The following is a 12,585-nucleotide window of genomic DNA, read 5'->3' as shown; positions in this document are numbered from 1 at the left end:
AAGAACGAGTTTGAGTAATTGTCCTTCTCAAGTCACACTTGTATCGTCCGCATTCAAGCGGATTCCCTCGCGCTCTCTTGTACTGCCTGAGATGATTGAGATGGGAGATTTAGGCCTGCACATAGAGTCTATCTCCGAGTATAAGGCATGTCTGGTCACGACGGTACAATTCCAACCAGCCAACTCTACGAGATCTATTTCACTCGGTGTCGCATACGAACCTGTGATGTTGCTACAGTGTCGTCTACTAGGGCCGGTCTTAGTGGGTACGTTAGCGCCGCAACACGCAAGCAAATCGTTGGAAGAACGCTGTTCACACGTTAACGGGGGATTTCTCAGTACATAGAGAGGCCATCAAGACACGGCGGTATATCCTATACAGGACAGTTTGTTATAGTTGTACGACTACAATCTCGCACGGTGGCATACTGTTCCACAAAGTCACACTTGGCAGCTTGGCACAGACCTAAACATCCGGCATAACTACCTATTTTGTTCCCACGAGTAGGTATTCGTCGAACTAATCCCTATCAAGAATCTATTTTCGCCAAGAATCAATGTGATCAAGCAGAACTCGCATGTTTCATACATTGAGCGTGTACTCAGGCGTGCTCTGATTTGTGATCAAATGAATAGACAACTATCCAATTTCTGTTTGTATACGTGGAGTGATCGCTCTTGTTGTATAATCACGTTCTAAACTGGTCCGATGACCTAGAAATTCACCCGCAGAAGTGCAATAGTACCCAGGTAGCGGTGTTAAGGAGTGCAATAGTATCTGCGTAGCGGTGTGTTTGTTCGTCCGTATTGTTGTCTGTATTGTCGGTGCTCATTGTCAAAGATGTGGAATACTCATTATAGGAGACCGTGATTTTTGCTTAATTAGAACCACATCCGCCTGCCCTCATATCTCTTTCATCACCTATCTCTACCATTGTTCTTACATCATTTCTAAGCCTCGAATCAGCTTGTTGCAGCAACTATGCGGTTCTCCAATCGTACCCACGGTTCGCTAGGCCTCAGTGCCGCTCTGTTCATTGCTACCATTAGCTCTGTTACTGCCTTGTCCCAAGGATCAAATGATACCTACGACTACATTGTTGTAGGTAGTGGCCCAGGTGGTGGCCCATTGGCTGTCAACCTTGCCAAGGCTGGTTTTAAGACTCTGTTGCTTGAAGCCGGCGATGACGAGAGCGCCGAAAAACGAACGCAAGCTCTCGCCCTCTCGGAAGTACCTATTCCCGCAAACCTCGGCTGGTCATTCTGGGTTCGCCATTACGATGACGACGAGCAAACCAAGAGGTATCAGCGACTCACTTGGAGACTTTCAAACGGAGACCTTTGGGTTGGTCCCGGTAGTTCTGCCCCGGCTGGTGCAGAAATGCTCGGTGTCCAATATACTCGCGGTGCTACTCTGGGAGGTTCGACTCTGGTGAATGCAGGGTTCAACGTTCTTCCCAGTGAACGAGATTGGAGTCAGATCGAAGCCCTTACTGGCGACTCTTCTTGGAAGTGAGTCACGATGAAACCTAATACTTTTGGAAACAGATATTCTAACGTGAACATTAGTCCCGAACGGATGAGAGAAATCTTCGTGAAGACAGAGAAGAATTTGTATCTTCCACGCGAAACGCCTGGACATGGATTTGACGGTTACCTACAACTCAACGAAGGGAATGGAACGGTATTCACTACCTCGCCTCAGTCGTCGGAGATATACAGATCTTTGGTGTCTGAAGTTGGACAGAATCCTGATGAGCTGAAACAACTTTTCGATACGGACCCTAATCAGTTACGCTCGGACAGGGACCAAACCGTCGGCCTCTTTGGAGGAGTTTTCCACGCCAATGGAACTTGGGGTCACTACAGCGTCAGAGACCATGTCCTCGCTACTCTAAGGGCAGTCGATTCTACCGGAAGAAAGAGTTACCCGCTAGAAGTTCGATTGAACTCCTTGGCCAGCAAAGTACTTTTCGAAGATTCCGTCAACGGAACTGCTCCCCGCGCGATTGGTGTCGAATACCTTGAAGGCAAGAGCATCTATCAAGGCGATTTGCGTTACAATGCATCAAACGATGCGACTACCAAGCAAATGTATGCCAGCAAAGAGGTCATCGTTAGCGGAGGAACATTCAACACGCCTCAACTCCTTTTGTTGAGTGGTATCGGTCCAGCTGCCGACCTAGAAGCAGTTAATATCACAGTCGTGGCGGATCTTCCTGGAGTCGGACGTAACATGCAAGACCACAACGAGATTGCCACTATTGGGCTCGCGGCACAAAACATCAGTGTCGATGGCGGTTCAGGGTTCCCTCGATCACAGTGCACACCTCGTGCCCCTAACGACCCGTGTTACGATCTCTGGCAACAAGGACAAGGCCCATACGCCGAGGGCAGCATCATGGGAAGCATGTTCTTTTTGAAGACGAACCACTCTAGCACTGGAGAGCGCGATATCGGAATGTGGTCTGGACCTGTGGGTGTTCGAGGTTTTTGGCCTCAAACCCCGAACCAGTCATTCATTGATCCTCCTAACACGTTTGGATTCCACACCGTCCATATGCACGGCAGCAACCGCGCTGGCTATGTGAAGCTCCGGTCAGCCGACCCAACAGCTCAACCCGAAATCAACTTCCGTCACTTCTCTGACGAGGGCGCAGACCAGGATATCGCTGCCATCAAGGAAGCCGTAGCGTTTTTCCGACGAGTCCATGCTGGTGTGGCAGCGCCCGTTGGCCCAAATGAGGTCATTTGGCCTACCTGTTCCGGCAGTGTCAGCGCTGACGGCAGTTGCTCAGATGAAGGCAATGATGAGCAATTCATTCGAGATAACAACTATGGCCATCATGCCACAAGTACTAGCTCTATTGGATCAGACGACGATCCAAACGCCGTCCTTGATTCCAAGTTCCGTGTTCGTGGCGTAGAGGGTCTCCGTGTTGTCGACGCAAGTGCGTTCCCTCGAGCTCCTGGTGCGTTCCCGGTTCTTGCGGTGTTTATGCTTAGCGAGAAAGCAGCACTTGACATTCTCTCTACGCAGTAGAAGCGCTGAAGTTGCTGACTGGGAACAAAGTGCTGCGTGGGGGCTATTTCGGAGTTTCCTATCAGAACAGGTGCTTCATGTACTTATCTATATCTATAAATAATACAAGAAGCGACTGAGCTACCTATTTACTCGCTATCGCATGTGAGCGTGTGATGTGGCTGCAGCGTTTCCTCCTTGGCTCAATTTAATTGGGTATGTTAGCGCCATAACGGGCCTTTTCTGGTGAAGAGCTGAGCTCATGAATCGAAGTATATATACACCCATATCTGTCCTTCTTTGTTCCTGTCCCTTATTCCACCGCACTTGACTTGCTGGAGCTTTCCCAAGTGTTCCTGCTTCTGAAAAACCACCGTGTCGCAATAGGCTCGAGGCTTCTTCCATCAGCGCGTCGCTACAACACAACGCTCAAGTAGCTTCCCGGCTTTCATATCGTAAGTCGAAACCCGGTGTATCTAGCAGATGTACTGATTCAATGGCATAGAACCCGTGCCACACCACATGGGCGAAACCTCAGTCCGCGACGCACTTGTGGCATTTGCCGCGGAGCGTGAATGGGAGCAATTTCACACTCCTGAGAACCTCGCTAAAAGTATATCGATCGAGGCTGCAGAGTTGCTCGAGTGCTTCCAGTGGAGTGCAGACGCTGAACCGAAGCGCGTGCGCGAGGAACTTGCAGACGTCCTCACGTATTGTCATCTACTCGCTATTCGTATAGGAGCCGATCCAGACCAGATTGTGCTAGAAAAGCTCGAAGTCACACGCAAGAAGTACCCTGTGGATAAGGCCCGAGGCGTTAGTACAAAATATGACAAGCTTCCAAATAGCTCAGGTTGAGTTTTCCAGACCTGCCGTTGCCACGTGGAGGTCGCAAGATGAGAAACATGGAAATTGGCCTGTGGTGTATGTGTTAGATAACTATGGCTATACAGGCGGGAGAAATTCAAACAGTGTACTGAGGGACATCTACGTTGGAGAATCGCTTAACGCTGTCAGTCGATTACGACAACACCTCGAAACACCAGCTAAACAACACCTGAAAAACGCTAGAGTCATCCTGCATGAGAAATACAACAAGTCAGTCTGTCTAGATTTGGAGTCCTATCTCATCAGGATGATGGCTGGTGACGGCGCAAATCAAGTACTTAATCGGAACAACGGCATTACTGACGCGCAGTACTACCAGAGAGAAGCATATCGCGCAGGATTTCGCACTATCTTCGAACAACTCAAATCTGACAGAATGTTTACTCGAAGTATTCCAGAAATCGAGAACAGCAGTCTCTTCAAGCTTTCTCCTTACAAAGCGCTTACGGAAGATCAAGCAGATTCTGTCGAAGAGATTCTTACCAGGTTTTTTGTCGATCTGTCGACGGGCGGGAGAAGCAAGATCGTAATACAAGGCGACCCAGGCACCGGCAAGACGGTTGTGGCTATATACTTGATCAAACTTCTTGTCGATATTGCAGCCCTCAACTCACTTGATGATCTCGACAGCGACTCACGGTTCTTTGAATTTTTCACTGCAGCTAATCAGCGTCTCCTCCAAGATTGCAGAATTGGGCTAGTTGTTCCGCAGCAGTCGTTACGCGGTACCATCAAAGATGTTTTTCGAAAGACACGCGGGCTCCATCCGGACATGGTCATGACACCTTTCCAAGTAGGAGAAGCAGACGGCATTTTCGACTTGCTGATAATCGACGAGACCCACCGACTCAATCAGCGCGCTAATCAACCATTGGGGGTACTCAACGGGAAGTTTACAACCATTACAAGGGAGCTTTTTGGCAGCGACGACTTCAGTAAGACGCAGCTTGACTGGATCACGGCGAAGAGCAGGCAGCAGGTCTTCCTTCTAGATGCAATGCAGAGCGTTCGACCAGCCGATCTCCCACAAGAGCTGGTCTCAGGTCTCGTTTCCGATACGCGTGCAACGGGCCAGCATTTCCAACTCCGCACTCAAATGCGCGTACAAGCGGGTTCGGATTTTGTGTCTTACATTCGATGGATCTTTGATCCCAACCCCCTCTCGGTCCCGCGAGCACGATTGAGTCTCGGAGAATACGATTTCCGCGCCTTCGACACTGTTGAAGAAATGCGTGATGAAATCTTCCAACGGAATGCTGAAGCGGGACTTTCTCGCATGGTTGCAGGCTATGCTTGGGAGTGGAAGACGCAAAAGGACAAGACGGCGTTCGATATTGAGATCGGTGACACGAGACTTCGCTGGAACAGTACGCCAACAGATTGGGTATCGTCCGACAATGCGCTGCAGGAAGTAGGGTCGGTGCACACGGTGCAGGGTTATGATTTGAACTATGTTGGCGTCATCATCGGGCTGGACTTGCGCTTCGATCCGGCCCGAAGGCGGCTTTATGTCGATCGCGATTCGTACTTTGACAAAAAGGGCAAAGAGAATAATCGCGCGCTCGGTAGGAAGTACTCCGATGCCGACTTGCTGCGATTCATAACTCAGATTTATGCTGTGCTTTTGACACGAGGCATTCGCGGTACATATGTGTATGCATGCGATCCCGGCTTACGAGCATACCTCTCTGACTTCATTCCATCAAGTTCGGGAAATCCTGTCAACTCGGCTCTTAACCCCGAAAGCCACCTGATTATCTAAGAAGTAAAGATAATAAGTTGCCTAAATCTCTAGAAAGGCTAGGTAGAAGATTAGCATATTAATCTCTAAAAGAATTCTCAGTGTTATTTGAGAGAATACCCAGTGCCAATATTAGCAATCTAGCTAGTTGGCTATGCATGCATAGTTGATCGAGTTGAAACAAATATATTCCTAGATGTCATTCTTCCGACCAAGGGCCGCGCATTAAGGAATACAACAAGGCATAATAAAAAACCTAGATTCTTGCATACAAGCATATGCACGCCAAACGATATTCGTTCTTACTGCCTTTGGTGTGGAAGTAGCTCGTGCATCAAGTTTCCCATCCGTGTTCTCAGGGTGGCAGGGTGCAGAGAAGCACATTTCGTGGTTGTCATTCCCTATAGTTTGTGGGCTATAGCGTACATGGAGACATACTGCCGTGACGCTCTTTTTGTTTCATCTAGGCGCTGTAGCTCTCCGTCGTTCATCGTCAACACTGTGCCGAGATTGGGAAATTTCAGGCATTGAGTTATCCGAGTGATGAACGCAGATACTCGGCACTCTAGTCACCAAATCATCTCTTGGGTGGTCGGAATCGCCATACTCCGTGGGACTTTGGGATATAGCACTTGTTGAGCCAGATACCGCAATGCCTGTGTCCAGCATGCTCGTGTCTAGTGGTTGCAAGTCATGACTTAGCCAGATTCTCTTTTGGTCACGCATAGACAAATCGATCTCGCTGAGCCTCGCTCGAATTTTGGTCGCTGAGAGTCGTGAAATGGGGTCCTGAACAACAATTTCCTTGATGAGGTCGACACAGGAACCTATCCAATGGTTGTTTTCCGGAATACGCTTGTCTCCATGAGCTTCGCTTGGTAGCTTCGTGAGGTGGTTAAGAAACTGGGGCTTAACATCCTTAGATTCGTGGTCGTAGAACCGATGGTCTTGCGGCTCCCGTTGACCAGGCTGCTCACTTTTTCCAAGTGAATCGCGGAATTTTTCGACCAGCTGACAGTCCAACTTAACAGCATAGGTGACGATCTCAGACAGAACGCATCCAAATGACCACACGTCAGCCCTTCTACAGTCTACTGGTTTTGGGGTAGTCTGGTCCCACTCTGGTGCCGTGTACTGGCCCGGGTCCCGTGTGGGCATGGCATTTGACACAGAGGGAGGCCTGTCAGTCCTATGGGTCTTCTGTGGATTAGAGGGACTCAGTGCAGCGTTATCTACGCTCAAGTGTTTACTGTGGCTAGCATATGGTCGCTTGAGCTTAACGACCGAGAGTCCGAAATCGGCAAGCTTCCACTGTCCGACAGGGAACCTGTCCTGCCTGTTGGTAGTCTCGGGGTAGACTACTAGAATGTTTTCCGGTTTGATGTCGTTATGGGAGAGTGATACATGGGACTCAGCGAAAAGTCGGTTATGAAGATAGTCCAATGCATCGGCAAGATTAACGCTCTCTGAAATCAGATCGCCAGGCCACATATTTGCAGAATCCGTTCTTTCAGGGCCAGCTGTTGCATGGCGTTTTTCTCTTAGGCTTCGAGGCATGTTCGTCAGGAAGACATTTAGGTCGTACGCGGCCAACTCGTAAACGATATGATAGATGTCGCCCTCACTCGATTGTTCAACCATCGTGACGATATTGACCATAATTCTTTTGTGATCACTGAGACATTCGCGCAGTTCTTTCAGGTTTTTGAACTCGTCTTGGCGTGCATGTACCCCAGACAAGGTCTTAACGGCGACAGCTTTGGCCTAGCGGGGCGGTTAGCGAGGCATGAGAGGCCCTAGGCTGGCAGTAGCAACTCACTCTAGAGTTGATAGTGTAGTCCTGATATTGTAAGAAGCCCTTTGCCACTGTTCGCTTCTCGACTTTTCCAAAAGCACCCTGCCCTATGCGCTTAGGGTTATCGACCCAGGGGAGCCGCTTTTCACTGTGCAGTCTAAACTCATCTTCTTGTTGCGGAATCTGACTCGGACAAAAGGCGAATTGTGCTGCATGAAAGTTGGATCCTGTTACTCCACCCAAGAAATCCTCCTCTTTCAATTCCTCTAGATCAAAAGGGAGATGCTCATCTCGCCGGTCTGACCTAATAATGAAGATTGTGTGAAACTGGTCCCATCTGCAGAAATCAATACGTATCAAGACTGACATGATCCGAACGAACTGTTCCATGAAGTCATTTCTGTCCCATGCCAAGTCGTACCAGACTTGGCTCGTGTAAACTCTGCGATAATAGGTGCGAGCCCAGAGGCGTTTGACCTCGTCAGGGAGTATTATGGGCTTGCCTTCCTCGCCAACTTCGTTGGATCTCAATTCCTCGAAAAGTTCGTACTTGATCTTTCCAATGTCAAAAAAGTGCTGATTTGCTTGCAGTGTCGTGCTGATTTTGTCGTCTGCGTCAAATTGATCTCGATCGCGTGCCTTGATCGACTCCGGCGTTGCCTTCCTAGAATTGTCTAGATGTTCTCGATTTGGTAAGGCAGATCCGAGCGCTTCCTCTTCATTGGGTATACCATGCTTGCTATGCAGGCTTGAGAAACACTGGCCCATGTTGAAAGATAAGGAGGTAGTGCAAACTGCAGTCGAGTAAGGATTGACCAACTTAATGTATGACTGCGGCAGATTCAGGGAACGTGCGTTCCCTCCAAGCCTTCATCTCGAGGCTGCGGCCATAACGAACTGTCAGCTGCCATTTCGTCCTCTGCTTTACATCGCCACGATACGAACGCTATTCAAGCCAATCACAAATAGCGGCACAAACATCTATCGCCTAAGTTATCGCCCTTCACGATGGACTCTGCCTCCACGATAAATCGTGCATTGAGTGTGGTGGGGGCCATCGCATACCATTAGCTGCGACTCAGCCTGCAAGGCTCTGAACGAGGTACTGGGCCCGGTGACAGGACCAACGGCCGCCGGAAACGGAAAGCACGTCGCAGGCTACTTGAGCTGGGAACGCCACAAAAGAGCAAATATACAGCCTGCTGCACATTAGCCAATCGCGACAGATAGCCGCCCGCTTCTCGCTCCAGGCAAATGGTTCTATCTCATGCACAATTGAAGCACAAGCGACAGGATCATCAGGCGGATGAGGCTCTGTTCCTCAGGTTTGACATAAATTCACTCATTTGGCTATCCAAGGCTGATTCTCTTGAGAGTCAGTAGCCCGAATCAGCCTTGTCCAACTGTTCACCCACAACACTTCCTGCTGACCTTTAAGCCCTAATCAAAAGGCTGCGATGGCTCGTCAGCCTAAGCACAATGTTGTCGAAGAAAAAATATCGGGATATATAACACGAAAGAAGCTGGAAGCGTTCTTACAGGAGAGATACCCAAATGTCTCATCCATTGATGAATTTGACATCAAAGTATGTCTCACCCCATAATAGCATGTATACTTACAAGGCTGAGTAACCAAGGAAAAACGTGATAAGTGGGAATTCTATGCGCCGGACGAGATTCCCGAGGTACGGACGTGTGCATTCCCCCGTAACTGTTAACACGAGTACTAACGACGTGACATATGAAGGCAGACCTCCGGTGAGCCTTCTCGATGAGACTCGAACTTCCAACTGATTTGTGCAGAGCTCTGAAGAAGAAGGAGCGATGAACGAATGATCTAAAGCAATAAGCGAATGGGCTGGTCATAGATCTTGGCGCTACGTCAATGACAGCTACGTAATCTATTGAATGTTGTCCACTTCACCAATCATAACTTGTAACCCTTCACCGGAGTACCACACTTCTTGTAAATCGTGGCTACGAGAGTCGTGTTGTCCTATACAAGATACGTGTTTTGGCGTGGAGTCTTGTGACGAAAACTATGAAACGCGTCCTGCTCGAGGCTCAGGACAACGGTACACAAAATGCGATCTTGCGTCTTCTTGACTGGATCTTGGGATGGAAGGCAGACTCACGAACGAGTGACAGGTCAGCCTGTCCTTTCGCTAAGGAACAATCAAGGCGATATCGTTACTTTTGCGCGGAGGCAAGATCACGCAATCGTCCATTGGCTGAGGCTGCATGCGTAGGCTTACACTGCCTCAGCCTTGTGGGATGGCGCATTCATCTCATTAGCCTCCGGGTGCCCCTCCACGGAGACGGTGATAGTTCAGTTGCTTTCACTCGTTCTCGGCATGGAACTGCCATCGGATTTTGCTAGCAGAAATGCATATTACGACGACTGGGAAGTACCACTCCAGCGGATATATGCCAACCAGAAACAACTGTTTGACGATATGGGACCATTCGACGTGCGCCTCTTTCGTATGGGTAAGCTGATATCCTTGCGTATATCTATGTTGAGAGAAATATATTCATCAAATGCAGATAGACAACAAGATACAATCTTACGTCCAAAAGCGCTGTTCGAGCTTGAGGAACTCCTGCAGAAAACTAGCGGCGATGGTTTCCGGATTCTGTACGTGCCCGAACACCGGAATCACAAGAAGCTAACGCGAAGCATAGTTCCTTTTGCCAAGAGTTCTCGTTGTCGCCGTTGATGTGCTCCAAGGAAGCGATGCTGACAGTAATAAAAAAGTGGCAGATTTCCAGCATGTTTGTAGATGTCCTCCTAAAGTTCGGTGATCAGCCCCAGGTTTTTCAGGAGTCTTCAGGGTTTCGGCAGTTGTGTCAATCGAGGGATCAGTCGTTTGGTGAGCTCTCCCGATACCCTGTGTCATGGTTCGTGGGAACTGTGCTAATGAAGCTCCATAACAGAGTTATGTTACCAGTTCATGTACGTCGAACGGAATGGGAGGCGACCGCCACGAGATACTTGGTCATTCAGACAAACGGGTGTTATGCATAAATTCTCATTCGAAAGTTGTAGTAGCCAGATTGTTATAATTCATCCCAGCGATGATGCGGTGGCGCAGTCAAAACTAGAAGCTATGGCGGAGTCTTCGCATAAAGCACAGTTAACACGACATCCATTGACCGTTCACTTGATAATCATCTGGTCGTATCTGGCGAACTGGCAAGATCATATAGAGAGCCTTGCCAGCGATTTGGAGCAAATTGTAAGCGCGTATCGTACCCATATACAGGCAAAGCTCACAAACGACAGCGACGACGCATCGACGTGGCCGATATCTCTGAGCCGGATGCGATTCCTGCTATCAACCCCGAACGCCTCCAAACGCTTCGACACATCGAAGACAAGATAGTGTGTAAAGCATGCAAATGTCTTCGCAGCAACATTGTCCTCGTAAAGACCTTGATGAGCATCAACACAGCATTTGCAACCAAAATTCCATCTCTAGGAGAAAGCTCGTACAGCGTGCATCAGGAATTGCAAATCATGGAGCATCGCTTGGAAAGTCACATCAATGCAGCAGAAACACTAGCGCAACGTGTACAAGCAACATTAGGCTTGGTGAGAAAGACAAACTCACAAACACAAGTGATAACTGACTTATCTATAGCTCACCAATCTTCTCGATATCGGAAATCAGGCAAATTCCAGGGAGATAAGCACGCGAATACTGCGTTTGACACAGGAGGGTGTCGACGATAATGCTACCGTCAAGGTCATCACTGTGTTCACATTGATATATCTGCCTGCTTCGTTCGTAGCTGTAAGCTTGCTCTATCCTCATATATGTGCTTGATAGTTTCTAATCTGCGTATCTAGTCGTTCCTCGGCATGAATCTTTTCGACTTCAAAAGCGAAGACGGCTCTTTACGGGCAAGCCCACAATTCTGGATCTTCATAGTAACGACCGTGCCATTGACGATGCTCACCGTTGGCGCATGGTACCTGTACAAGACCAGACACAACAAGTTGAGGAAGGCAAAATCGATCGCCGAGAGTGTTTGAACTGTTGCAATCTTCTGGCGGTCTACGGCATAATCCGATCAAAGGGCATTACCTCAAATGCGAGCTAGATTTTAATCAGTCTTTTGTTACAACCGCAATGTAATCAAAGCCTTTGTCCGGATCGTACCTTATTATGCCGGAATGGGTTGGTATCGTACTCTTCTCCTCAAGATGTCGAAGGCGTCTGATTCTCTGAAGTGCCAGATAGTCCCTGACAATAGCAACAATGCGATCGCTATTCCTTGTGCGGGAGCAGCAAATATTCCTCGAACTACCAAAACAAGGCTGATGAGTGTAAATGATAGCGGGATGCCGATGAAGGCTTTGTAAGGTCGATGGAGATGAGGTCGCTTCACACGCATATGAAGAAGACCCAAAACAGCGAAGAAGAAGAAGACGTACTCCGCTATACCTGTTTTCGAAGATCCGTCAATAACTTTCTATCCACACCCAATGCGGTGCAAGCGTTAAAACTTACCTATGAACGTGACAAGAGCGCTGAAGGTACCAACTAGTATGTATACTATTGTGAGGCAACCATTAAAAAGCATAACTTTGCTATGGGCAGTCAGACTTTGTTATGAAAATGGTTGCTCATTGTACTCACATTGGAGTTTGCCAGAAAGGACCCTCTCCGAAAAGACTCAATAGCTTTGAAGACAGGCTACAATCTCGAGGAGCGTCTTGTAGCTGACGATCTTGAGGTTGCCCATTCTGGCTGTGGCCATTTCCTGAAAGTAATTTCGGGAGATAGCCCTTATTCACTGCACTGATCGTGAGTCTCGCAGTTGTAAACACGCTGATGTTAATTGACCCAAGGCAAGCAACGGAGATGAGCAAAGCAAAAATTACGGCACCGGACCTGCCCAAAACATTCTGGCCGGCCGTCTGCATAGGCGTATGTTAAATCAGAAGATCATGTGCTGAATATACGAGTCTCGAGGCACTCACCTCCGCGACTGTGTCGCTGGCTCCAATCACGTTCCATGGTATCAGGATGTAGTAGGACAAGTTGGCGCAAAGGAAGCATACTATGACAGCTGGGACCGCTGTGTGAATCGCGGCAGGCAAGTCCTTGGCTGCATCTTGCATCTCGCCCG

General features: G+C 48.6%; 5 protein-coding genes across 5 annotated transcripts; 3 read left to right on the top strand and 2 right to left on the bottom strand.

Moving 5' to 3' along the window:
- Nucleotides 1-982: 982 nt before the first annotated feature.
- On the top strand, nucleotides 983-3,043 carry AA0111_g10144 (hypothetical protein; the record flags this gene model as incomplete). The annotated part of the gene is made up of 2 exons (XM_028643861.1): nucleotides 983-1,512; nucleotides 1,570-3,043. 2 exons carry the CDS (start codon nucleotides 983-985, stop codon nucleotides 3,041-3,043), a joined length of 2,004 nt encoding a protein of 667 aa, XP_028502321.1.
- Nucleotides 3,044-3,544: 501 nt separating this feature from the next.
- Nucleotides 3,545-5,672, top strand: AA0111_g10143 (hypothetical protein; the record flags this gene model as incomplete). Its single annotated transcript, XM_028643860.1, has 2 exons — nucleotides 3,545-3,842; nucleotides 3,958-5,672. 2 exons carry the CDS (start codon nucleotides 3,545-3,547, stop codon nucleotides 5,670-5,672), a joined length of 2,013 nt encoding a protein of 670 aa, XP_028502284.1.
- A 438-nt stretch (nucleotides 5,673-6,110) lies between these two features.
- AA0111_g10142 (hypothetical protein) lies at nucleotides 6,111-8,214 on the bottom strand (the record flags this gene model as incomplete). The annotated part of the gene is made up of 2 exons (XM_028643859.1): nucleotides 6,111-7,415; nucleotides 7,471-8,214. The coding sequence occupies 2 exons, from the start codon at nucleotides 8,212-8,214 to the stop codon at nucleotides 6,111-6,113; spliced, it is 2,049 nt and encodes a 682-aa protein (XP_028502285.1).
- A 2,342-nt stretch (nucleotides 8,215-10,556) lies between these two features.
- On the top strand, nucleotides 10,557-11,485 carry AA0111_g10141 (hypothetical protein; the record flags this gene model as incomplete). Its single annotated transcript, XM_028643858.1, has 4 exons — nucleotides 10,557-10,685; nucleotides 10,733-11,041; nucleotides 11,091-11,243; nucleotides 11,300-11,485. The coding sequence occupies 4 exons, from the start codon at nucleotides 10,557-10,559 to the stop codon at nucleotides 11,483-11,485; spliced, it is 777 nt and encodes a 258-aa protein (XP_028502286.1).
- Nucleotides 11,486-11,952: 467 nt separating this feature from the next.
- On the bottom strand, nucleotides 11,953-12,577 carry AA0111_g10140 (hypothetical protein; the record flags this gene model as incomplete). Its single annotated transcript, XM_028643857.1, has 3 exons — nucleotides 11,953-12,043; nucleotides 12,093-12,373; nucleotides 12,437-12,577. The coding sequence occupies 3 exons, from the start codon at nucleotides 12,575-12,577 to the stop codon at nucleotides 11,953-11,955; spliced, it is 513 nt and encodes a 170-aa protein (XP_028502287.1).
- Between the last annotated feature and the right edge of the window lie 8 nt (nucleotides 12,578-12,585).

The sequence above is a fragment of the Alternaria arborescens genome (genome assembly GCF_004154835.1).
Source record: "Alternaria arborescens strain FERA 675 chromosome Unknown contig_32, whole genome shotgun sequence".
Lineage (NCBI taxonomy): Eukaryota > Fungi > Ascomycota > Dothideomycetes > Pleosporales > Pleosporaceae > Alternaria > Alternaria arborescens.
The sequence above is the reverse complement of the archived record's forward strand: the minus strand, read 5'-3'. Positions and strand labels throughout refer to the sequence as shown.